This window comes from Myotis myotis, unplaced genomic scaffold (genome assembly GCF_014108235.1).
Source record: "Myotis myotis isolate mMyoMyo1 unplaced genomic scaffold, mMyoMyo1.p scaffold_m19_p_5, whole genome shotgun sequence".
Taxonomy (NCBI): domain Eukaryota; kingdom Metazoa; phylum Chordata; class Mammalia; order Chiroptera; family Vespertilionidae; genus Myotis; species Myotis myotis.
In genome coordinates this window covers 90936061-90960702 of record NW_023416357.1, presented here as the reverse complement: position 1 = coordinate 90960702, position 24642 = coordinate 90936061, and the positions used below count along the sequence as shown (strand labels likewise).

Below are 24642 nucleotides of genomic sequence, written 5' to 3'. Positions count from 1 at the left end.
CCTCAGTGGCCTGGTCTCTAAAACAGGGCAGTAGCTTCTGCCTCATAGTTTCGCTGGAAGGAATAAATGAGACAGCAGCTAAAAGCGCTGGTCCTCGGACCAGCCTCTCTGGGTTTAAGACCCGCTGTTTCTCATCAAGTTATTTAACCTTTCTAAGTCTCCGTTTCTTTATCTGCCAAAATGGGCCTCAATAATATAGTGCCTCTCTCCTACATAAGAAATAATAGCAATGGCAACAATAACGTATTAGTATAAACTCTTAACACAGTAAATCTTAAATGAACGGCAGTTGCCATCGTTGCCCTGGGGATAACAAGGCTCCTTTGAGAGTCTAATGAAAGTGAAGCCCCCTTCGCCCCCAGGAAGAATGTACGTATGCGTGAACTTTTCCTTAGCTCTCCGGAGACCGACAAGCTCCCTGGTGCTCATTCACTGGCACCGAGTTTAGAATCCCATGTTTTAGGGAAGACCTTTTTTTTTGTAAAAACACTTAAACATTGGTTATGTCACGTGCACATATAGGAACGCTGGCTGTGGGCACAGTGCTGTCCGGCAGATCCCTAAGCTTATTCAGTTGCTCAACTGGAACTTCATGCCCACTGACTAGAAACTCCCGTGTCCTCCTCTGCCAGCCGGACAGACACCATCCGGCTCTCGGGTCCCCTGAGATTGCCTGTTTCAGATTCTGCACACACGTGGGATCATGCAGTCTGTCTGTCCTTCTATGGCTAGCTTATGCCACTCAGCATCTTGTCCTCCAGGCTCATCCATGTTGTCCCACATGACAGGCTTTCCTTCTTTTCTAAAGCTGAGTAACATTCCATTGTATGGATATACCACCTTTTCTTTCCCCATGCATCGTTTTAGAATCCATGTTCTACACTGGCATCTAGTGCGCCTTATCTTCCTCCCCTTAATAATAATAATAATAATAATAATAATAATAATAATAATAAAGCAGCCTCGGGCCAGGAACAGGCCCTGTGACTCCTCGGCACCCCACAGAGACGGGTAGGAGAGGAAAGAGAACACGCACTTGACCTTTGCCAGGCCAGAGGACTTTCCCAGCGAGTCACACCCCTTCTTTGCCGCAGTCACTGCACGTGCAGTGTGTGCGGGACACAAGCGTTGCTCTCACCGGTGCCGTAACGGGTGACATGTCTGGGGAGGACTTGGGACAGTCTCACCTTCAGTGAGATCCCGCCACCTGAAACCTTTGTCCCATCCCCAGCCAGGTTCAGAGCTGACTGCTACATCGTTATGGAAAACTCCAGGCAGAGAGAACCCAGCCCACGACCCACCCGAAGAGCTAGGGGGCTCTGGACCAGGGGTCAGAACGACATTCACACCCCATGAACCATTGTGGCAGCTCAGGTAAGTGGCAGCTCAGAACCCTCTGGCTCCTACAGACTCTCAGATCTAGGAGGACAAGACAACTGCCAGGACCTTCTCAAAGGTGAGCAATTTGTATTTGCCAGGCTTTTTGAAATTTTCCAAGTCTTTGAGGTGAGCCTTGCAGAACAGAAGGGAACGTTCTCTTCATCACCAAGGGCAAAGCTGGGCACCCCCACCGGCCTTAGCATCACCTCGCCACCCACCTGTTAATCTGCTATCATGCGCTGGCAGCGTAACTTGCCCCCCCCCCTTCTCTTTCTTTATCTCCTTGGTCATGAAAAACGGTTTCTATTTAAGTGACTAAATAGACCAGAAATAAGACAGGAGAAGGCGCATGGTCACCAGGCTGAAACACTTTCCATCTAATCCGTCAGGAGAAACATGGCAGGAATGTGAAGCTTTGATTCAGATTTTAATCTGCTCTCAGAAGACATTCGGGGTCTTGATACCTTCATAAACCTCTCTTTTTCCCCCTGATTTCTAGTTTGGGCTCAAACACTGTGTCAGGGGACAGCAGGTGAGATAGATACACAGGCCTGTCCTCGACTTCTCTGGCTAGAGATGACACTTCTTAGCTGAGAGGCCTGGTCCCGGAGGAGCCCAATTTTCCCTCCAGCTCCCTGCAGACAGGTGTCCTTAGAAATGTCCCTGGTGTACTGACAGCCCCAGGTTGATACATTTCCACACAAGGAGTCCTTCAGACAGAAGGGACTTCCCTGGTTAGTTAGGGAAGTAAGGAAGTAAGTTAGCACTCGGAGACTCAGCTTGCTCTCTGGTAAAATGGACCGGCATCCTTACTCAGTGGAGGTTGTGTTGATTAAACGAGATCAAGTGTGGCAAAGTACAGAACCTGAGTCAGAGGAGAAATTTATGTAATTATGAGTTGCTCCCCTGTTTCCTCTGAACTATCAGAAGAATGGATCATCAATGATGGTACAGCCATGGGATAGGTTACACAGTCCTTCAAAGCGTATTGGGGCCCCAGCCAGGTGGCTCAATTGGTTGGAGCGTCATCCCATACAACAAAAAGGTTATGGGTTCGATCACTGGTCAGGGAGTTTATGGGAAGCAACCAATCGATGTTTCTCTCTCTCCCTCTCCCTTTCTCTCTCATTAAAATCAAGCATATCCTGGGGTGAGGATTTTTTAAAAGGGTATTGAGGTGGGGGAGTTCTGACAGATGTGGGGGTGCTCCATCCAGACTTGTACCTGGAAGAAGGAGCAGTTCACTAGTCCGTGCGGAGAGGCTATCAAATATGCAAACACGAACCACTGTCACAGAGAAAGGCGCCACAGCACGCCAGCACCGGCACAGCTGTTCTCCGGGGGTGGGGGTGGGGGTGATTTGTGTTTGCTGGGCTTTTCTAAATTTTCCAAGTCTTCTGTGGTGAATGTGTCTTATTTTCCTAATTAGGAAAAAATCTGCAGGACATTTCGAGAGATGACAAAGGGCTTTTTGTAATTTTCACAGGGCAAAATGTAAAGGGCAGGACCCGAGGGCATAACGTTAGAAGTGCCTGTTCCCACAAGTTTACAAAGGAGCAAGGACATCTGACTGGTAATAACAAGAATGGCCATAACAACAAAAAACCACTAATAATAATAACATCAAGACCTCGCGTTTTGAGCACCTACAAGGTGCCAAGTACTTTCTCTTTAGAGTAACCGCTCTGTGAGGCTGGTACTGTCCTGGTGTTCATTTTGCAGAGAAGGAAAGGAAATGTCAGAGAAATTAGGTGATCTGTCCTGGGGATCCGCATACCCTTTCTCAGAGGCCAGGCAGACAAAGGCTGGATGGGGGACCCTCTCCCAACAGTCAGATATCAGGGCTACCATGTCCCTCTATGTCAGCGGTTCTCAACCTATGGGTCGCGACCCCTTTGGGGGTCGAACAACCGTTTCACAGGGGTCGCCTAAGACCATCGGAAAACACATATTTGTAATTAGAAATAAATATTTCACAATATATAATTACATATTGGTTTTGTGATTAATCACTATGCTTTATGTTCAATCTGTAACAATGAAAATACATCCTGCATATCAGATATTTACATGATGATTCATAACCGTAGCAACATTACAGTTATGAAGTAGCAACGAAAATAATTTTATGGTTGGGGGTCACCACAACATGAGGAACTGTATTAAAGGGTCGCGGCATTAGGAAGGTTGAGAACCACTGCTCTATGTCCTGGAGACCTGGTCCGACCCCACAGGGAAGCTGCACCCTCTGAGTCGCCCAACCCCATCATCTAGTCCAGTGATGGCGAACCTATGACACGCGTGTCAGAGGTGACACGTGAACTCATTTTTTTGGTTGATTTTTCTTTGTTAAATGGCATTTAAATATATAAAATAAATATCAAAAATATAAGTCTTTGTTTTACTGTGGTTGCAAATATCAAAAAATTTCTATATGTGACACGGCACCAGAGTTAAGTTAGGGTTTTTCAAAATGCTGACACGCCGAGCTCAAAAGGTTCGCCATCACTGCTCTAGTCCAACAGAACTTTCTGTGGTGGTGGAAATGCTTTACCTCTGTGCTGCCACAGGTGGCTGTGGGGCCCTTGACATGTGGCCAGTACAACTGAAGACATGAATTTTCAAACACTGATATTTAATTTATATCTAAGGCTAGGTAGCCGCATGCGGTCGGAGGCTACCATATTGGACAGCGCAGCTCTAGCCCACTCTGGTTGGCACAGTTGACCCAGAGGAGTCCCGGTCTAATCTGGGCCTTCCCACTTGTGACAGGGAAGGCCTCCACAGGTCCTCAGGCCTCCCGCCCAGCTGGCTGCCAGATCACCAGCCTTCCCAAGGAGGTCATGAGATCTCCATCTGCCAGATGGAGAAAGAGCGGGGAACTACCTCGTTGAAATCCGTGGAGCGTTTACCACGTGCCTTGGCACTCTGCATACGTGGAATCTGTGTACCACCTTCACCTGGGAAGGGTGATTATCCCCATTCCACAGATAGAAAAACCGAGGCTTCACGTGGTAAAATAACCTGTTCAGTGCCACAGAACTAGGAAGTGCAGGACTGAGACTTGAACCCAGGCCTGAATGATTCTATCTCACCATACAGCTGCCCTCAACGAGACCTCTGGCTTCCCACCCTGCACCCTGAACACGTCTCTAAACCTCTCCCCTTCCAGGGTGCAGAAGGCCAGGAAGGAGGGACTGGCTGCCCCAATACTCACGTATATGAGTCCTGAGAAGTACCTCTCCCTCAGGTTGTGCAGCACGGAGGCCTCGTTGAGGCAGGTCAGCTCTGCCATGTCCTCCACCTTGGAGAACTTGGGTGGGTTCATCTTCTGGATGTCATCTTTGCCGACTGTCACCTTCTTGCCGTTCTCCACCAGTTCCACGATCACCTCATCCCCCTTCTCCTCCTTGATGCTGGCCGCCTCGAAGCCCTGCTTCTCCGAAGGGATCCAGACCAGCTTCTTGGCAGACCAGTCGGCCTGGGCCACTGGGCTGTTGATGAAGTTCTTGTCCACAAAGAGGAACTTCTCATCGTCACTGAGCTGGCCCTTCTGCGCCATGGTGCCTGGTTGGTCCCCTGTGGAGGAAGGCGACAGGGTCAGAATCGGGCCAGAGCTAAGCTCTCACCTCACCATGCCTGGGATCACCATCTGAAGAAACGGTCCGCAAAGTACAAGGGTGTCTGTCCCCTGCAGTACTGTTTCTGTCGTCAGAGAATGGAAACAACCAGCCCTTCCAGAAAAGATCTGCACCATTGCCTAGTGTTCATCAACATGGCACTGGATACATAAACCATGGGGCTTTCATGCAATGGAATACCTATCCAGGGCTTAAGAAGCAAGAAATATATCTGCATGTGTTGACATAGGAAGATATCCCACTCTGAACATAGAGTTACCACATGGTCCAATAATTCCATTGCTAGGTATATACTCAAGAGAACTGAAAAAATACATCCATACCACAACTTGTATGGGAATGTTCATAGAAGCATTATTCATAATAGCCCCAAAGTGCAAAAAACCCAAATGTCCATCAACAGATGAATGGATGAATAAAATGTGGTCTAGCCATATGATGAAATATTACTCAGCCCTAAAAAAGAATGAAGTACTGATATATACTGCAAAATGGATAAACCTTGAAAATATTATAAGTGAAGGAATCCAGTTATAAAGGACCACATATTGTACGATTCCATTTATTTGAAATGTCAAGAGTAGGCAAATCCATAGAAATAGATTAGTGGTTGCCAAGGGCTGGGAGAGAAACAGAGGGGGACACCTAAGGGGTACAGGGTTTCTTTTGGGGCTAATGAAAATAGATATTGTAGCAATGTTCTAGATATTGTAGATATCTAGAACAATATCTAGTTCTAGATATTGTAGCAATGGATGCACAGCTCTGGGAATATGCTAGAAGCCATTGAATGGTATAATTTAAAAGGATGAATTATATGATATGCGAATTTTTCTCAGTAAAGCTTTCAAAACTGAAATAAAAGGAGAGATTGTAAAACAGTAGGTATAATATCCCATTTTATTTTAAAACATTTAGATTCCAGCCCTGGCTGGTTTGGCTCAGTGGATAGAGTGTCAGCCTGTGGACTGGGGGGTCCTGGGTTCGATTCCGGTCAAGGGCATGTACCTTGGTTGCAGGCACTTCCCCAGTAGGGGGTGTGCAGGAGGCAGCTGACTGATGCTTCTCTCTCATCAATGTTTCTAACTCTCTATCCCTCTCCCTTCCTCTCTGTGAAAAATCAATAAAATATATGTTTAAAATAAATAAATAAAATATTTAGATTCCATGTAACCAAATAAGTGGAGAAATGTGCACATATCAAGTACACTGATGAGGGGATTTTTACTTTCTATTATTTTTTTTCCAATTTAATTGTGGTAAAATATATAGAACATAAAATTTACTATCTTAACCATCTTTTTAGTATGGTTCAGTGGTATTAAGTGCATTCATATTACTGTGTAGCCATCACCACCATCCATCTTTAGAAGTCTTCATTCTCTTTTCGAAACAGAAATTCTGTACCCATTAACAATAATTCCTCTTCCGCCCCTCCTTCCAGCCCCTGGCAACCACCATTCTACTTTCTGTCTCTATAAATTTGATTACTCCAGGTACCACATATAAGTGAAATCATACAGTGTTTGTCTTCTTGTGACTGGCTTATTTCACTTAGCATAATGTCCTGAAGGTTCATCAATGTTGTTGCATGTGTCACAAGTCTGTCCTTTTTAAGGCTGGATAACATTCCATTGCATGGATAGACCACATTTGTGTATCTCTCCATCTGGAAGTATCCATGCATCATTGATGGACTCTTGGGTTGCTTCTACATTTTAGCTATTGTGAATAATGCTAAGCTGAACACAGGTGTACTTTCTATTACGTATCTTTGTCATATTTATAGTTTTATAACTTTATTAAATTTATAAAAACTGATATTTTAAACAGATTTTGAAATAGCCACTACACGTAAGAAAAAGGTGTTCCGTCTCACTGGTAAATGAAGAAACCCAAGTTAAAGCAGTGAGCTGTTGACTTTTCACCTGACAGCTTGGCTAAGGTGAAAACCATGGATAATACCCAGTGTTGTCGGCCTCTGCACACATCGCCCTCAGGATGGAAGAGCCTTAAAATCCATGCATACTCCTTGGCCTGCCGTTGCATTTCTAGAGCTTTAGCCTAAGGAAACAGGTGAGCGCTCACAGATGTACAAGAACGTACACTGTAGTGCTTTTTGGGACAGCGAAACCCACAGCACTCTAAAAGGCCTTCAGTGGGCAGGTTCCTTGTTAAATTGTAGATCACCCCGTCAACGCGATGCTAGAACTCCACTGAAAATTCAAGATGTGGACTTCTATTTATGCCACACAAAGATGTTTTCCTCTTTAGACATGTTTATTATTTTTAATGAATTTTTTATTTTTTTACAGAGAGTTAGAAACATCGATGGAGAGAAACATCGACCAGCTGACTCCTGCAGAACCGCCTACTGGGGATGTGCCCACAACCAAGGTACATGCCCTTGACCGGAATCAAACCTGGGACCCTTCAGTCCGCAGGCCGACGCTCTATCCACTGAGCCAAACCGGTCAGGGCTAAACATATTTGTTGAAGTGTCATTTACCGGTCATAACATTCTCATTGTAAAGGTACAATTCAGTGATTTTCAGTAAATGTAGATTGTGCATCCATGATGATGATGCATTGTGGAACATTCTCATTACTCCATAAAGGGTTCCCTCCTGGAGATCTGCAGTCAGCCACTCCCTCTTCCCACCTCCAACCTCTGGCAACCACTGATCTATCTGTCTCCATAGATTCCCCTTTTTCTGGACATTTCATATGCCTGTTGGCCATACAAATATACTTAGGATATATTTCTACATTGAACACATATATGAATGGAATGCTCAGCAATAAAAGGAAACAAGCTACACCATAAGATAGACGCATCTCAAAAGCATATGCTCAGTGAGAGAAGCCAGACCCAAAAGATTACCCCTCTGCTGTGTCACTGATAGGGAGCCCAGAAAAGGCCAAACTGTGGTGAAAGAGCGCAAAGCGGTAGTTGGCGGGGACAGAGAAGAAAACTGGCTGCCAAGAGTTACAAAAGAACCTTCAGGGTGATGACAATGTTCTAAATCCTGATGACCACGGCAATTACATGACTGTATATGCTTGTCATAACTCACTGGGCTGTAGACTTAAAATCAGTGCACTTTTTAAAAAATGGGTACGTTTTACTGCATGTAGATCAGTGGTTGTCAACCTTGGCTGCACATTAGAATCACCTGGAAATCTTTTTAAAATCTTGATTTCTGGGCCTCTTCACCCTCTGGAAATTCTGTTTCTTTGGTACTAATGTTGTGGCCACACCCCATAACAAAGAAATAATTTCCGGAGGATGAGGCCCAGAAATCAGGATTTTAAAAAGATTCCCAGGAGATTCTAATGTGCAGCCAAGGTTGAGAACCACTGATGTAGACGAATAAAGCTGATTGTTCTATGAACCAGAAGGTCACGGTTCGATTTCCGGTCAGGGCACATGCCTGGATTGCAGATTCTTGCAGGTTCGATCCCCAGTGTGGGGCGTCCTGGAGGCAGCTGATCAATGAGTCTCTCTCATCATTGATTCTCTCTCATTATTGATGTTTCTACCTCTCTCTCTCTCTCCCCCCCTTCCTCTCTGAAATCAATAAAAAATATTTTTTAAAAAATTATTTAGAATAGACTCTTTCTTGTAATTTTATATGTATGTGTATACATTTTTAAAAGTCTAGAAAACTACATACTAAAATATTAAACCCTGGTTCTATCTGGTCAAACATAGGACAGTTGGACAATCAGTAAGGAAAATATACAAGAGTTGAAAGATGAATATGTTTAAATTATGAGCTCACTGTGATTTAAAAAACCCATAGGAATCCTTGTAAGATGCTGGGAACAAACTCATTATTTGGAAAACTGGTTAAGAAAAGGGGGGAGGGCAACACATTGATTCTGCCTTTCTTATACAAATTGTTCAAGGTCACTACATAACTGACAAGGAGAAGTCTGTCTTTATTTTTTTTAAGTCATTAAATGTCCTTTCAACACGGGGAGCCCATTGTGACACCTCCTCCATCCTATTTTCTAGATGTGTCCCTGAGATGGGCGCCGAGGCTAGAGGCTCTTTAGAGCCCTGTCCAGCGGCCTGCGCCACCCTCTGACCACACCTGCAGGCGCTGCGCAGTGCTGGAGACACCGGCTCTCACCCAGCTCTTCCAACCCCCTCCCGCTCCCCCACCCGTGCTGCTGTGCTCCAAAGCACGAAGGTGAAGGCTGAGTTAGGATGCACAGTCACCAGGACGTACTGTGTGGTCAACGGCCTACTTCAGCAAAAGACAATTCACCGTTCCTTTGAATTCACCGAGATAATCCTCACGCTTGGGCCCCAAATCCCACGGAGATGGAGTAACCCCCATACCCAATGAATGGGGCCCTGGAGCTGGGCAGCCAGTCCTGGAATGCAGACTTTGCAAGGCAAAATCAGAGGGGCAGAAGCTCCAATAGCTACTTTTCTCCCTCCGGGGTGAAAATAACAAGAATAAAAACGAGAAGCTGATTTGCTCTGAGGGGTGGTTATTTCTCTTGGGAGACCAGTTCTAGAAGCTCATTTTAAAAAAAGATGGAGAAATGAGCAAATCATTCCCTAAATCTGAATAATCACTTCCATTATTCAAAAAAGAGAAATAAAGACTAGCAGAGAGCATACATTGTCCTGAGTTTAGCCATCACATTTCCTGCATTTTGTTTTTTTTTTTTTTTGCTAACCAATGACATCCCAATAAATTCAATTTAAAAGTTGTTTTTGAATTTCTCTTGGGACTTAATAAGCCCAACAGCTTCCTCCCCTTACTCCACTTTCACTGTTATTAAAAGTACTCCCTCTACTTGGAAGAATTCCAGCTAATAAATGCAGGCGAAACAATAAAACCAAAACATAGCAATTTTGTGACCCCTAATAAAATAATAGGCCCTGGCCATAATATCAATAGTTGCTAAAACCGTTAGGCCAGTGGTCAACTTCCTCATGTCTCCGCCTCACGGGGAGGGGAGGGCTGTGAAATCATGGAGGGCCAGGCCGACCCCCAGAGTTCTTTCTGAGTCAGTAGGTCTGGGATGAGCCCAGGGATCTGCCCTGGTCTCACAAGTTCCCAGGTGAGGCTAAGAATGCGGGTCTGGGCCCCACGCTTTCAGGCCCCCCTCTGAGATAGATGAAAAGCGGGTGGAGAACTTGATAATGGATGGGCCAGGCTGGCACCACCCAAACCTACTAATGAACCTTAATATCACACAAAGAAAGAATTGATCAGACACGACGCATCTCCAGATGGGATGCCGTAGGAAGTGCCACCGCCACCCATGAAATGTTCTTACAAAAAGGAAACAACAGAAGAAGCTGACAAAGCCTCGGATCTAACCCGTTTACATAAAACGCAGGGCACAGGGGACACCATGATCAATGTCATGGGCGTGCAACGAAGTCCAGAAGGTGGAAAAGCATAGAACAGATGACTCAGCTTCTGTAATAGACAAAGTACCAAAAAAAAAAAAAAAAAAAAAATCAGCGTACCCTATAGATTAGAAGGGATTTCAAGACACATAAGAGAAATGGGAGGAGGGTGATGATGAAATGAAACTCGCTTCCGGTGTGATAATGATTGAACTTGAGTGACAGGTACCTGAGGTGTCACACCATTCCCTCTACCTTTGAATATGTTTGGAAGTTTCCAAAATGGAAAATTCAAACAAGTACAATAAAAGATAAACACTGATAGAGGCAAAGAAAGAACGCCCCCGCACTCCAACATACAGGCCAAAGCACAAATAAAGGCATGTGCTGTACTTTTAAAAAACCACCCCTTAAATGGAAAGCTTTGAAGAATTAAAAGTAATTATCGGGGAAAAAATTTTCTTATTTGACAAGCCCTTCCAAATGAAACATTTATGAGCTAATTGGGAAAAGTTGAACATTGACTCACTGTCGTTTATATTAGGAAAATCTGTGAAATTCTTTGGTGTGAAAATGGTACTGTGATTTCATCTGTTTAGAGAGTCCTTTCCTTTTAGAGACATTTGGAAATATTGATAGAGAAAATGATAAACCTGGGTTTATCTCAAAATAATCAGGGCAGGGAGGAAATGAGTGGGGGTGGAGAGGAAAGAAGACTGGCTCAGGTGTTGATAAATGCTTATGCTGTTCTGTCTACTTTGGCATGTTTGGCATTTTTCCTTAAAAGACATTGCCAGCCGAAACCGGTTTGGCTCAGTGGATAGAGCGTCAGCCTGTGGACTGAGAGGTCCCGGGTTCGATTCCGGTCAAGGGCATGTACCTGGGTTGCGGGCACATCCCCGGTGGGGGATGTGCAAGAGGCAGTTGATCGATGTTTCTCTCTCATCGATGTTTCTAACTCTCTCTATCTCTCTCCCTTCCTCTCTGTGAAAAATCAATAAAATGTATTAAAAAAAAAAAAGACATTGCCATACAAAATTTATAAAACTACCTCCTACTTGTAAGCATTGTCAATAGTGCACCATCTCCCATTTGGCCTGTATGTCAAACCCAGTGAGGAGTTTTCTGAACTGGGCTAAATCCTCTGGAGTTAGGTTTTATGATAAGCTCCATCTTACAAGTATGGAAACCGAGGCTCAGAGAGGTGAAGGAATCTGCCTCAAGTCACTCAGCAAAAAAAGTGGCAGAGCTAGGATTTGAATCCATGCTTGATTGCATACTATGTTCTTCTGCCTCCCAGATAAGCTTGATGGGCTTGTCAGGAGCTCAGTGGCGTATTTGCAATGAAGGAATTGATCCTTTTAGGCACCTAGCACATAATAAACATTCAAAAGGGGATCCAAATCAACTGCACCCCACAATCAGAACAAATCTCACAGACAAGCTGAGAAGGCAGATGCAAGGAGGACATACTGTGTGATTCTTGTCTATAAGAGGTTCAAAACCAGGGAAAACTGATGGTGATACATCATGACTGGAAGCATAGGACAAGAGGGGGCTTGCAGGCTGATGTTCGCCAGTTGCACGGGTGTGGGCACTTTGTGAAATTCCACTGGCTGCACGCCCACAGGTGTGTGCGTCTTTTCTGGACATAAAGTACACTTCCATGAAAAATTTTGGTTGCCATCCCTTGCCCTTTCTATCTTTAATTGTGGTAAAATACACAGAACCTAAACTTTACCACCTTAATCATATAGTTATGCAGTTCAGTAGTACCAAGCACATCTATAGTACTTCCCAATCAATAACAAGTTTTTGAATGGTAGCTGATCGTTCTCAAGAGGGTTGGGAGAGGTGTTTTATTTATTCCTAGCAGGATGACGACTAAGTAGGCCCTTTCTTTCCTTTTTTAGGTTAAGACTCTTTTGCTGCCTTTTTTACTGAATTGATTGGGCTCTTTCTAATTGCAATGTTGGTGAGCTGCCTGAAGAGTCAGGAAAAACAGCAAAAAAACACAACCGAAAAATAAAAGGACACAGGAATCCCCATGGCCAGGAAGCCTGTCTAATCCAGGATTTAAAAAAAAAACAACAACCCACAAACAAGATCAAGTGCAAAGAGTCGGTCTCTGTCCAAAAAAGGAGAGAGAGCATCTGGCTAGCTCCCAGGGCTTTCATGCCTGTGGCAGTTACGATGTGTGACATCTGCTTTGGTCACAGGAGAAGGAAGAGGAAAGAAGAGCCTGGCTTCGCCCTAGCAAGGCATTTCCCAGAGTGTGTTCTGTGGAACCCCAATCCCTTGGAATATTTGGGGTGGGGTGTGGCGGGATTTAGGGAGGTAGAGAGACAATCTTCAAAGAAAAATAAAAAAATCGTCTGTGGTCAAATCCATTTGAAAAGTACTCCATGTTCTCTCCCCCTCACGTCCGAGGTCCCAGCAGGTCCCGAAGAAAAAAAAACTACTTCACTCCTTTGAACCCAGAGCTCCCCAAAACATTTGGCCACAAACCTCTTTTCCCACTAAACACTGATGAAATCCCACAGATTTGCCCTTGAGGAAATTCAGCGAGTCTCGCAGATGAATAGTGCAATATTAGTCAGCATCGCCACTACAATTTATTGAGTGCCAGCTTTATCGCATTGAACCCCAGGAGAGATACTATTGCCTGACTTACAGATGAGGAAACAGGCACAGAGAGGTTAAGTAAGTTGCCCACCATGGCACAGCTAGATATGGCGAAATCCAATAAAAAAAAATGTATTTTTCAAAGTGATCTCTTTTGCTCTGTCCACCTTCTTGGAAACGTGCAGAGAACCCAAGGACTGAAGGAAATCCAGGCACACAGGCAACACAGCCTGGATCAGACTTGGCAACTTGAGGGCTCTGAATAACTTGGTTTTACTGTTCTAAGGACTTGCCTCAGCATGCATGCAGAACCTTGAGTCGGGGACACCCCGGCAGAAAGGGTCAGGTCAGGCACTCGGTGGGGATGTGCGGGATGAAAAGTAGCTTTGCCAAACTGCAGCAGAGATGCGAGACTGCAGTCCTGCTGTAGAATTCTCCCATGAAGGGAGGCCCTACTTGGCCTGCTGCTCCCGCGGCGGTCTTTAATTCAGAGCAGGGTTTTCCATTTCAAGACTATGGACACTGGGGCTGGATAACCCTCTGGCGGGAATGGGAGCTGTCCTGTGCATTGCAGCATCTCTGGCCCTCCACCCACTAGATGACAGCAGCATACCCTTCCCTGGTCATGACAACCACAAATGTCTCCAGACATTGCCAGGTGTCCCCTGGGAGGCAAAACCGTCTCCAGAGAACCGCTGCGCTGGAGTAAAAAGACCGGCTCTCTTTAATTGAAAGACAATTAAAGCTGAGGACAGTCGCTACTTTGTCAACACCAGCCTGGAACGTCAGCTGCGGACAGTCACCTCCGATCAGACAGAGACAGCTGCCCAGGTGGGCAAACCTGCAGGAGGGCCCCCAGCACCTCGTTTCTTCCTCTCCAAGCCCCGCTTCTCCTCGCCTCCCCTACCCACATCTTGCATCAGCTCCGAGGGCTGAAAGGACACCTCCAGGATTATGACCCAGGACTGATGAATACAAAATACAGCTCGTGATCAAGGGCTGCCCTTGAACGTTCCAACGAAAGCAGAGGACTCTGTCGCTGTTGGCGTTAGCAATGCCTGGCACAGCTGAGTGCCTCAGTCCCGGCTTCCTTCCCAACAGCACCTGGCTTCACTCTGAGCGCAAACAAGCTGTTCGTTAGCCTCAGCGTTACAAGTCCTGCTTGTTACAAGCTCTGCTCCAATCTCGCTGGGTGACTCTGAGCAGGTCACTCTCCCTCTCTGTGACTTATATTTTTCATTTGGGAGGGAAAAAGGGGGTGGGGGGCTGGCCTAGCTCTAACATTTTATGGTATCTGTGATTCTAGATCCGTGGTCAGCAAACCACGGCTCTCGAGCCACATGCAGCTCTTTGGCCCCTTCAGTGTGGCTCTTCCACAAAATACCACGTGCGGGCGCGCACGTACAGTGCGATTGAAACTTCGTGGCCCATGCGCAGAAGTTGGTATTTTGTGGAAGAGCCACACTGAAGGGGCCGAAGAGCCACATGTGGCTCGAGAGAGCCGCGGTTTGCTGACCACTGTTAGATCAAAGCATTGAAATTGGACCAATTGAGAATGGCCAACTGCTTTAGCTTGTTTTAACATCAATTTTATTTTCCCCAGGGGACCTCAGGGGTAAAGGGCTTTCCCCTTTTGCTTCTGCATTAATGAAAAGTGAATAAAGTACTCCAGAGCCCAAAGAGTGTAGGATCTGCACACCATAGGCCTGGTGGACAGCTTCCCTCAGGATTTTACTGCCAAGACACTGGTGCAAGATGTTGGACACAGATTCAAATACCTCCAGGGTCAGGTGAGCAATGCAGAGTGACCCCAGGCCACAGGGGGCTGGGCAGAGCCCTTTCACTCTCTCCAAAGAGAGTGGCAGCTGGACCCCCACTCCTGTCACCCAGCAAGGATGTGGGCCCTGTATGCCAGACCTTTAATAGACCTGAAGTCTGAATTTAGGTTCAATACACCCATCCCTACAGTGAAATCACGGCACATTATAAATGCCACGCAGGCAAAATAAAAGCCTCTGGGCCTGATCTAGGACACAACCCGCCAGCCGGAAGGGCCTGTGAAGTGGAGAAATTGGTTCTGCCCCAGGTGTGGGAGGAGCCAAGTGTGCAGAGGGAAGCAGGAGAGGGACTGGACTCCCTAGATGCACCCATTCTCGGGGGCCCCAAACTGTCCCTGTGAGCAATTAGGACTCTTCTACTCATAGGGTATCCGGCAAGGCATTTTATTATATAGTAGAGGCCCGATACATGGAATTTGTGCAAGGGCCTTGGCCCCAGCCCCCGCCCGCTGCCGCCTCTGCCATGGCCCCCGCACACTGTGGCTTTGTCCAGAAGAAAGAAGGTTCAGAAGGACGTCTGGTCTAATTAGCATATTACACTTTTATTAGTATAGATATCATCTCTCCCTGTCTCATAAGTGTCCGGCGAGGTGGGCATTATTTTTCTTCCTAAAATACCACCAAGGTTCAGAGAAGTAAACTAAAGGCCTTCTCTTGCAAAAGTTGGAGCTAGGATTTGAACCCAGATCTGTCTGAACCCAATCTCCTCTTAGCAGAAAATCTCTCCTCTGCTCCATGGCCTCACACCACAGCCCCTTCTCCACCAACCACATCCCCCATCTTCCAAGACCATCTCCCCTGTCCAGCCAAGGAAGCCTGACCTCGCCTTACAGGAAAAAGGTGAGTGGTGAACCTGCCACTTCAATGTTGCCTTATAACACCTGTTTCTCATTTGCATACTGTTTTTAAAGGAAGTTATTTTAATTAGTAAAGCTGAATTATTTTTTCCTCCCTACAAAGGCAGCATGGTTAGCAAGAGACATGGTAACTCCTATGGGGGATGCTTTGGTGATAGGACTGGTCATTTCTGGCCCTAAAGCCCCATTGTATTTTGGGTCTTACACTCTGGCACAGCACAGCTTAGCAATCAACGTACAGTCATGTATGAGACCATGAGGAGTTTACATTTACAGTGTCCTTGGAGGCCGCTTCAGCAGTATCTATCCATTTTAAATGTGCCTGGTCTTTAACTTAACAATTGCATTTCTGGGAATTTATCCTACAGATACACTCAGACAATTAGACAAAAACAGATACACAGGATGTTCCCTGGAGTCCTGTTTATAAGAAATGGGGGGATGAATTGGTACATTTCAATGAGGGGTTATTCAGTAAGATGCTATACTTCCATATAATGGAGGGTCATGCGGCCCGTAAAAAGAAAACCCCCGAAATGTGCCGATATAGAAAGATGTCAAAAATTTGTAATTATATAGACCAAAGCTTAATTTATGGAATGCCGATATTTGTGTGTAAAAGGGAGATTTAACAGAGAAAAGTTTTAGAAGAAGCACAAGAATACATTAACCATGACATCTAGAGATGGCAGGTGGGGGGAAGGGGGAGGCAGGGGAAAAAGCATTCTACCTGGAGAGTGGGGAATGGCTATCATGACCCTGGTGGCCTCGGACACTGGCCCCTTCTGAGCGCCCGTGTCACTGGCTGCTGCTGCACCAGCAGAGGGGAGGAAGTCCACGCCTGCACCAGTGAGCAGGTGACGAGCCCCAAGGCCCTGTCTTAGGGACTTCGATGAGGACCGTTCCTCCCAAGCTCCTGCATCACTGACATAAGTCAGAGATACCCATCTTCCTCCTGCAGATGCAACAGGCAGCACTAGCTTCTTCCTGCATCTCCTGATCCCACAGGAAAGTTCTTTCAGATTCCTGCTTGGCCTTCTCCCAACTTGTTTCCTCCACTGCGTGACCATGGTTAAATGTGCTTTAAGGTCGGGGATGGAGGGAGGAGAGCTCAGAGAGCAGAAGAGCCACTGGGAAAGCCAGATAGGCTTCCTCCACTCACAGGTGGAAGCTCTCAAAGGGTGCCACGGCCACCGTCAGCCAATCACGAACGGGCCAATATACCTGGAATTGTCGTGCTCCTGCCGCAGGAGGAAGTGTGGCTATACTAAAACAGAAGATTCAACCACCACCTTTGGCTCAAATAAGGATTGGGTTTATGAAGAGATGACACAAAAGGAAAATTGGGAACTTTTCTTCTTTATGGATAGACCACACAACAGGCTTCCTGCTTCTGCCAAGTACCCGCTGTGCCACAGTGAGCAAGATCCTTAAAGTCTCTGGCCATGTGTGCTATAAATAACCATCCGCTCTCGCTGGCCAGGGGCCAGGCACTGTGCTCAGCCCTTCATGGGCATTATGCTATTTAACCCTCCCAACAGGGTAATAATGTCTTAGGCACTGGAGTTAGAAAGAGCTCCCTTTGTCAAATTCCGTCTTCTCATTGGCTAGTTGAGTTATCTTGAGCAAGGTATTCACACTCCATGGTTATAAAACAAGCGCCCATTTTATAGATAGGAAAACTGAGGTTTGAGAAGGCCAGTGTAGAGGATTTTTAGTTTTGCTTGTGACAGTCTAGGATTCCAGTGGATTTAAAATTAGACTTGGCTTTCCAGAAAAATCTAATAGATACCTGTGAGAATTACATGGTTGTGCCAAAGCTTAATATCCACCTGCTTGGATCCATCGTACTGAGGAAAGGAGATAACACCTTGCGCCCCCCCCCAAAAAAAAATAAAACTTCAAAATAAGAGAGTAGGAAAAACTGATTCCCCTTTCCTCCCAATGCCTTCTCCTCTGGGCTCCTCCACTTGGTCCTGAATGGGAAGGACAAGGGTAGAGAAATCCCCAGAGTCCCAACCAGCAAAGCTGCAATACAAGGCTAATTTGCGAGGGGGCTGGGGATGGCCTCATGGAAAACGCTACCATAAATGGGCATGTTTGCCTCAATCTCAGCCCTCATACAGAAATGTAATGATAACAACTACCTTGTAGGGAATAACACGTCTATTTCAGACACAAAAATAAAAAAACATGGTGTATACAAGGCGGGCCCCCGAAACTTCTTGGGGAAGACCCAGCTAGCTCACGTTTTGGACTCTTGGGATGACAGCCCACCTACGGTCATCCGGCTAGTTGATTACCACGCCACCAGGGGTCAAAAGGCGCCTTTTATTTGAAATTCACAAAAGGTCAGTTTATGTTTTCTTCAAAGAGAAGATGGTAAACATTTGCCTTCTTGGAAACATTTGGTCCCACAAGAAACCCGACTCAGACAAAGGTTTTGTTCATGATAAAGAAAAAAAAAGATGGTGAAGTCAAGGGGATAGATAGTCAAGGGGACAGACCCAGGAATGGGATCTGCCACTTGCTAGCTGTGTCATACCCGGCAAGCTACCGAACCTCTCTGAGCCTCAGCTGCCTTGTATACTCATCAGGTGTCAGAATGCCTCCCTTACAAGGTGGTTGCGATAATTAAATGAGATACGTCAAGTCAAACACTGTTACAGCACCTGGCACATAAGCGCTCCATCCGTGGCAGCGCCTTCAGTGGGAAGGCTCCAAAAGAAGACTGCTCTTCCTTCCACAGGTACCCAACCCCCTGTCTTATAAATGCCATCTAATGACTTCCAAGCTCCCTCTCCTGATCAAAATTCTGCAACGGAGCTTTAAGGAAACCAAACAAACCAAGAAGACTGCACCAAACAGAACAAAACTATGCAAGGCAGTTTACTAACAGCCCGCCTGTCTTCCCCTCGCCAAACCCTGGCCAGTTTGCAATTTAGTCTATCAGTTCCTAGATAGACTAATCGCTCCGTCTCGGGTTTCTAAATATTTTCTTTTACTTCTTGATAAATATGGCTTTGAATGGTGCCTTTCCTCAAGCAGCAAAATCCCCACCCACCAACTGTTCTCTGCGTAGGGAGGAAACTTAAAACAAGCAGTAGCCACACATTTCTTTCGCCTGCTTTGTGAGGCCTGAGAGTCACTTCGCACGGGCTGCTCTGCAGAAAGCCCCGGTGAAATCTTATTTAATGCACCTGCAGGTCATGGAGGCAAAAGTGGACTTTGGCAGCGGTCTGGGCATTTGAGGCCCCTGGGATCAACCTGGATGAATTTTTTAAAATTTGGAGGAAGGGGATCTGGAAGAAAACTGGGCTGTAATAAATGAACTGGATCATAACCAGCCTATTTCTCCCAGGTTATCGACAAGCACAGGCTCTGGACTGATGATAAAATACTGCCCTCTCTGGGAGAATGTGCCCATATGTTTTTAACTGAGTTAATGCCTCATCAGCAGAACCTAGCAGTGCTTCCAAATCCAGGTGCAGTGAACTTGGCGTGACTATGTGACAGGAATGGCCCTTCAGGAATGTCCACTGCACTCTTTTTGTGCCTAGACTAAAAGTTAGAAGCCTGGCCGCCGCCGCTGGACCTCTGAGATTTGTAAGGAAGCACATCTTCCAGATTTGCCTCAGAGCCAGAATCAGCTGGGACCCTTTTTACTTTTTAAGTTTTTCTGGAGATTCTAGTGTCACTGGAGGTGGGCCCAGGCATTGTCTGTTGTCTTTCATAAGTACCTCCAAAGTGCTACTAATCATTGCCGGTTTGGGGGAAATCTAAGGTGATGGGGCAGAGAGAAATAAAAACGGTGAACCCCCACACTCTCACCATAGTCCTGAAGAGGAGGGCAACGGATACACCTTACTGCGCCCCAGCCCCTGGGTGCCCTGGAGGACCCTTAAAGCGCAGACCCAGTTCCCCTTCCCCCCACCAGGCCACGCTACTTACAGATCTCCCACTGGGGGGATAACGGAGAAGAAACTGGATGGAGCGCTCAGATCTGGCACACCTCCCAGGCAGGGGCGTCCAAATCTCCCAGCTCGCCCAAGACGCCTCTCTTTATAGACCCGGAGCTGCCCGCGGGTGGGAAGGGGGAGGCCGCCCAGGAGGGCGGGGTGGGGGAGGGTCCCGCACTGCTCCCTCCGCAGCGCCCCCTGCAGGGCCGGAGAAGCGGGCTTTTGGTCCAGGCTCTTGGGCGCACCTGGGGCGCCGGCAGAAGGGCGCACCTGGGACAGACGCGCAGGGGCCAAGGCGGAGGCTCCAAGCAAGGGCACCTGCTGAAGTGTTGGAGCAGGTGTCTCACCTCCGGACCCCTCCAGTCCCCGAGACTCCGGGTCCCTAGAGAAAGGGGTCGAGTGGCCAAGGTCTATGGGGGATGCTTAAGAATTGCTGTCCCGATTCAGTTTCAGCCTAAGGGGTTCTAACCGCTTCCCCACTCCCACCCCCGGGCGGCGGGGGGGAGGGGGGGGTCCAGTTGATAGGTCCCCGCCCCCACTCCCCGTTTTATTCGCCTCCCGCTGTCTGGAAAGGGAGCCGGCCGTGTTGCCTAAAGGGTAGAAAAGGGGATTTTTTTTTTTTTTTGAACTTTGCAAAGTGCAAGGCAGGAGCCCCCGGACTGCTGGGAATTGTGCGGGAAAGGGAAGTTTTTACTTTTCCCAACTTGCCATCCCCACCTCCACCCACAAGAAAAAGGAACCCCACTGTTGTCGGCTGAGGCCCCGGGGCGCTCCATTCGCTGCCTCTGTGGCCTCGGGCAGGTCAGTTCCCTCCTCTGAGCCGTGTCCGCGGCGGAAACGTGTGTGGTCATTACGTGCTGTGATTTGCAAGGTGCACGTCAGGCTGCCAAGAGAACGCGGGCGGGGCCCCGCCCTCGCAGAGGCTCCTGTCCCTCCCAAGAAATTCTTGCAGATTCTTGCCTAAAATTTGACTCCCTGTCTCTCTCCCCCTTAGTGCCTCTACCAATCCCTTCTCTCTCTCTCTCTCCCCCCTCCCTCTCTCCATCTCCTCATTGTCTGAAACTGTCTCTCCCCATCGTCGTTTCTTTCTGTCTTCTGCCCTTTTTGTCGCTCTGTGTGTACAGCTCTGTCACTGTCCATCGCTGTCTCACTGCCTCGCATGTGACTCTGGTCTCGGTGTCTCTCCTGTAGGTCTCACTGTCTCTGTGTCTCTCCTGTAGGTCTCACTGTCTCTGTGTCTCTCCTGTAGGTCTCGCCCTCTCTGGTCTCTGTGTCTGGCCCCAGTCTCTCTCCCTCTGCCCGGCTCTCCGTCTTCCCGGGTCTCGCTCCCGCGGTCACACGCACGCACACAGGCCATAAAAGGAAGCCCAGGCGGTGGGCTGGCCCCGCGCCAGGCCGGGGACCCGCGGGCAGCCCGGTCGCCCCGCTCCCCGCTCGGCACGGACTCCGAGGTTCCCGGTCCAGCTGGTCCTCCCTCCCCGAGTGAGTGCGGCGGCGGGCGGGGGGCGCCGGGCGGGAGACAACCCAAAAAGGGCAGGCGCGGGCTCCTTCCTGCGGAATTCCCAGCGCCGCATACCAGCCCGGGGCTGCCCGCTCCCCCTGACTAAATATGGTGCCGAGCGGCCTCCGGAGCGGCGGGTCGCGCGGGAGGGGCCGCGCATGAGAGTTCTGAGAGTTCTGCATCGCAGACCCTCTGGGTCCCGTCCCCATCCTCTCCATCAAGCTCACCTGGTACGCACCCCGCAACACACTCAAGACCTCCTAGCAGCGCTTGGCGGGGTGGGAAGGAGACCCGTCTCCCTGACTCAGAGCCCCAGTCCCACGCGGGTCCCAGCTACTTCCAGCCAGAGGGATTGGGAAGAGGGTTAAAGGAGTTGAAGACCCTTTCGAAGGCTCTGTGCTTGGCATATGCCCCGTCTTATTCCACAAACCCTCCCCAGCTAAACAGGTCAGGTAATGGGGGAGGGGGGGCTTTATTAATACCCCCATTTTGCAGGTGAGAAAACTGAGGTCCCAGAGGAGTGGCGCAGCTCTCACTGGAACTGGAGCCCACGATTGCCATGATTCACCTCCAGAGAGATTCTAAAGGGAACTGCCCAGAAGAGTTTGAGTTTGAGTCTGCCAGTGCCAATTTCTAGCGGCGGCTCCAGCAAGGAACTTGAACCCTGTGTCTGTTTCCCTACCTGTAAAATGGGAAGGACATCAGCTATTCCTGGCTATTTGTAAACAGTCCTTGAGATGACCAGGTAAAATGAACACATTACATTGCTTCCTGTTAGTTGCTATTATTCTCAACAAACCTGAAACCAAGTAGAGTGGCACCAGGCCTTGGGGACATAGTGAGTGAGAGCCTGTCCTGCCCCAGTGTTTGCCTACAGGCTTCCAGTCCCTCTTGGTCCCTTCCTCATCCTGCCAGCATCCAGCTCCCCTGGTCTTCACCCCCCAAAACACCCAAGCCCAGTCCCCTGCCCACAAATGGGCCTAAATCAAAGAGTCAAGACAGAGGCAGTATTCAGCTGGCTGGGGAAGTGAGGGATAAAGTTCTTCAGAAAATGATGAATGGGCTGCTTCCCCACGTGCTTTTTAATGTCTAGGCTGTAAAAGGAATGGAAACTGTCCCTGCGTGAGCACAGAAATGCTGTGAGCAGAGAAGAAAGGAAGGGGGAACTAAGTTGATCACTACCCTCCCCTGTTTGCAAAGATAGTCCAGAGCAGGCTGTCATAATCAAACTTGCTGGCCTCATGGTATGAAGTGGCATTTTTCCCAGAGGCATTTCAAAGGGATTGCATTTGATTCCTTAAAGAAATTGGTAACCAAACACTGAATTCTACTGCATCATCGCACTTAGTCTCTATAACAACCCTATCAAGTAGGTACTTTAAAAAATCCCCCACACTCCTATTTTGCTGTTGAGAAACCAGGTTTGGTGACTTAACCAGCTAAGGCAGCACAGCTAGTTAGTGGTGGAGCAGGAATTCAAACCCCATCTGTCTGATGCAAAGTCTGAGGTTTTTAACTCATGATCTGCTAACCACCAGCCAGGCAACTCCAGGATGGTCAGCGAACCCCTCTGAGCCTGTTTTCTGGGAAATGCTACAGGTACTCAGGAACAGTATGTGCACATAACAGTCATTCAATAAGTATCTGTCCAACGCAGCAGCTCAGACGTTTGGATTTTCAAAAGTGCATTGTTATCCCTGGCCTAACAGTTGGTTGGAGCGTCATCCCATACACCAAAGTGTTTTGAGTTCAATTCCCAGTCAGAGCACATACCTGGGTTGCAGGTTTCAGCCCCAGCTGGGGCGAGTACAGGAGGCAACTGATCAGCGTCTCTCTCACATTTGGTATTTCTCTCTCCCGCCTCCTCTCTCAAAATCAATGAACATATCCTCAGGTGAGGATTTTTTTAAAGTGCATTTTTATAATAATAATATAAATCAGATACCTCCATTTTATTTCTCATAGCTCAAAAATCCAGTTAAGATTGAGGGAAACAAAAAACGTTATCTTTTCTAAAATGTTATTTCAGCCAAGAACTGTCCAGGACGGTTCCCTGGCGTGTCTTTTCTGTGAGGTGCCATGTCCTGGGACTTCCCATGAACTCAGGAAACAAGATGGCAGAGGAGAAATTTTTCTCCTGGAGTCTTTTTACCAAATAGCTTTGTATCTGCCACTGGCTTAAAAAAGCTTCAAAGCATCCTCCCCTCTAGTTTTTAATATTTTCAAAGATTGGGTCCAAGCATGGTTTACTCCTGCACGTGCTGCACAATGTAATCATTTAAAAGTGTATCAGCCCTCAAGTCATCCAGCTCAAGATCTACACACAACTCTGCCTCCCTGTGCATAAAGGGGCCTCATTCCTCACCAGGAGAACTGTTCAGCTTCTTCTCTCTTGCACAAAAGCACTTCTGTTTCACCCACGACAGCCCCCACGCTTCTCCAGGTACAAGGCTACCTCACCCAGTAACCTGCAATGCTCTTTCCTTCCTCACCAATTTCCGATGCTGGTGTCCTAGTAACTCCAGATACTTCTCTACCTCTATCAGGAAGGGTCCTAAGATTCTTAATACAAGTAGTTTTATAGTTCCTTACAAAACCCAAGATAGTCTTACCATATGACCCAGCAAATTATGCTCCTTAGAATTTATCCAAACGAGTTGGAGACATGCCCATACTAAAACCTGCACACAGAGGTTAACAGCAGCTTTCTTTGCAATTGCCCAAACTTGGAAACAATCAAGATGTCCTTCAGTGGGTGAATGGATAAACTGTGGCACGTTCAGGTGATGGAATGTCATTTGGCACTAAAAATAAATGAGCTATCGAACCATGGAAAGACATGGAGGGATCTTAAATGCATAGGATTACGTGAAAGAAGCCAGTCCGAAAAGGCTCCATATTGTATGATTTCAAACATCTGACATTCTAGAAAAGGCAAAACTATGGAGACCATAAAAAGATCAGTGGTTGTCAGGGGTTGGAGGGGAAGGAAGGATGAATAAGCAGAACGAAGAGATGTTTAGGACAATGAAATTACTCATAATGGTTGATACATGGCATTATACATTTGTTCAAACCCATAAAATGTACACCACCACGAGTGAACACTGATGTAAACTATAGACTTCGGGTAATAATGATGTGTCAATGTAAGTTGATAATTATAAGAAATATACCCTTCTGGTAGAGGATGTTGATGGGGGAAGCTATACATGTTGGGGGAGGGAGGGAACCCAGGTATATGGGAAATCTCTATCTTCCTCTCAATTTTGCTGTGAATCTAAAACTGCTCTAAAAAAGTCTATTTTTTTTTTTAAAAAAAGGTAGTTTTACCTCTTTCATTTTAAAAATAATTTAAAGAAGGCCATGCAATCCTTGCAGAAGTTATTACAAAAATAAAATACCAAGTGGCTGGGAAGCATTGTCCCAAATGCCTTTAAAGGCATAGTCTCACAAATATT

At 47.1% G+C, this 24642-nt stretch overlaps 1 protein-coding gene across 4 annotated transcripts in view; it reads right to left on the bottom strand.

The window, feature by feature from the left end:
* Window positions 1–19797, bottom strand: part of MYH11 (myosin heavy chain 11) — a 115541-nt gene extending 95744 nt beyond the window's left edge. For all 4 annotated transcript variants that reach the window (XM_036307815.1, XM_036307816.1, XM_036307817.1 and 1 more), the window contains exons 1-2: window positions 19673–19797; window positions 4598–4959 (exon numbers count right to left, since the gene is read on the bottom strand). In XM_036307815.1, coding sequence (XP_036163708.1) covers window positions 4598–4942 — 345 coding nt within the window. In that variant the 5' untranslated portion in view covers window positions 4943–4959; window positions 19673–19797. The remainder of the gene's footprint in view (window positions 1–4597; window positions 4960–19672) is intronic.
* Between the last annotated feature and the right edge of the window lie 4845 nt (window positions 19798–24642).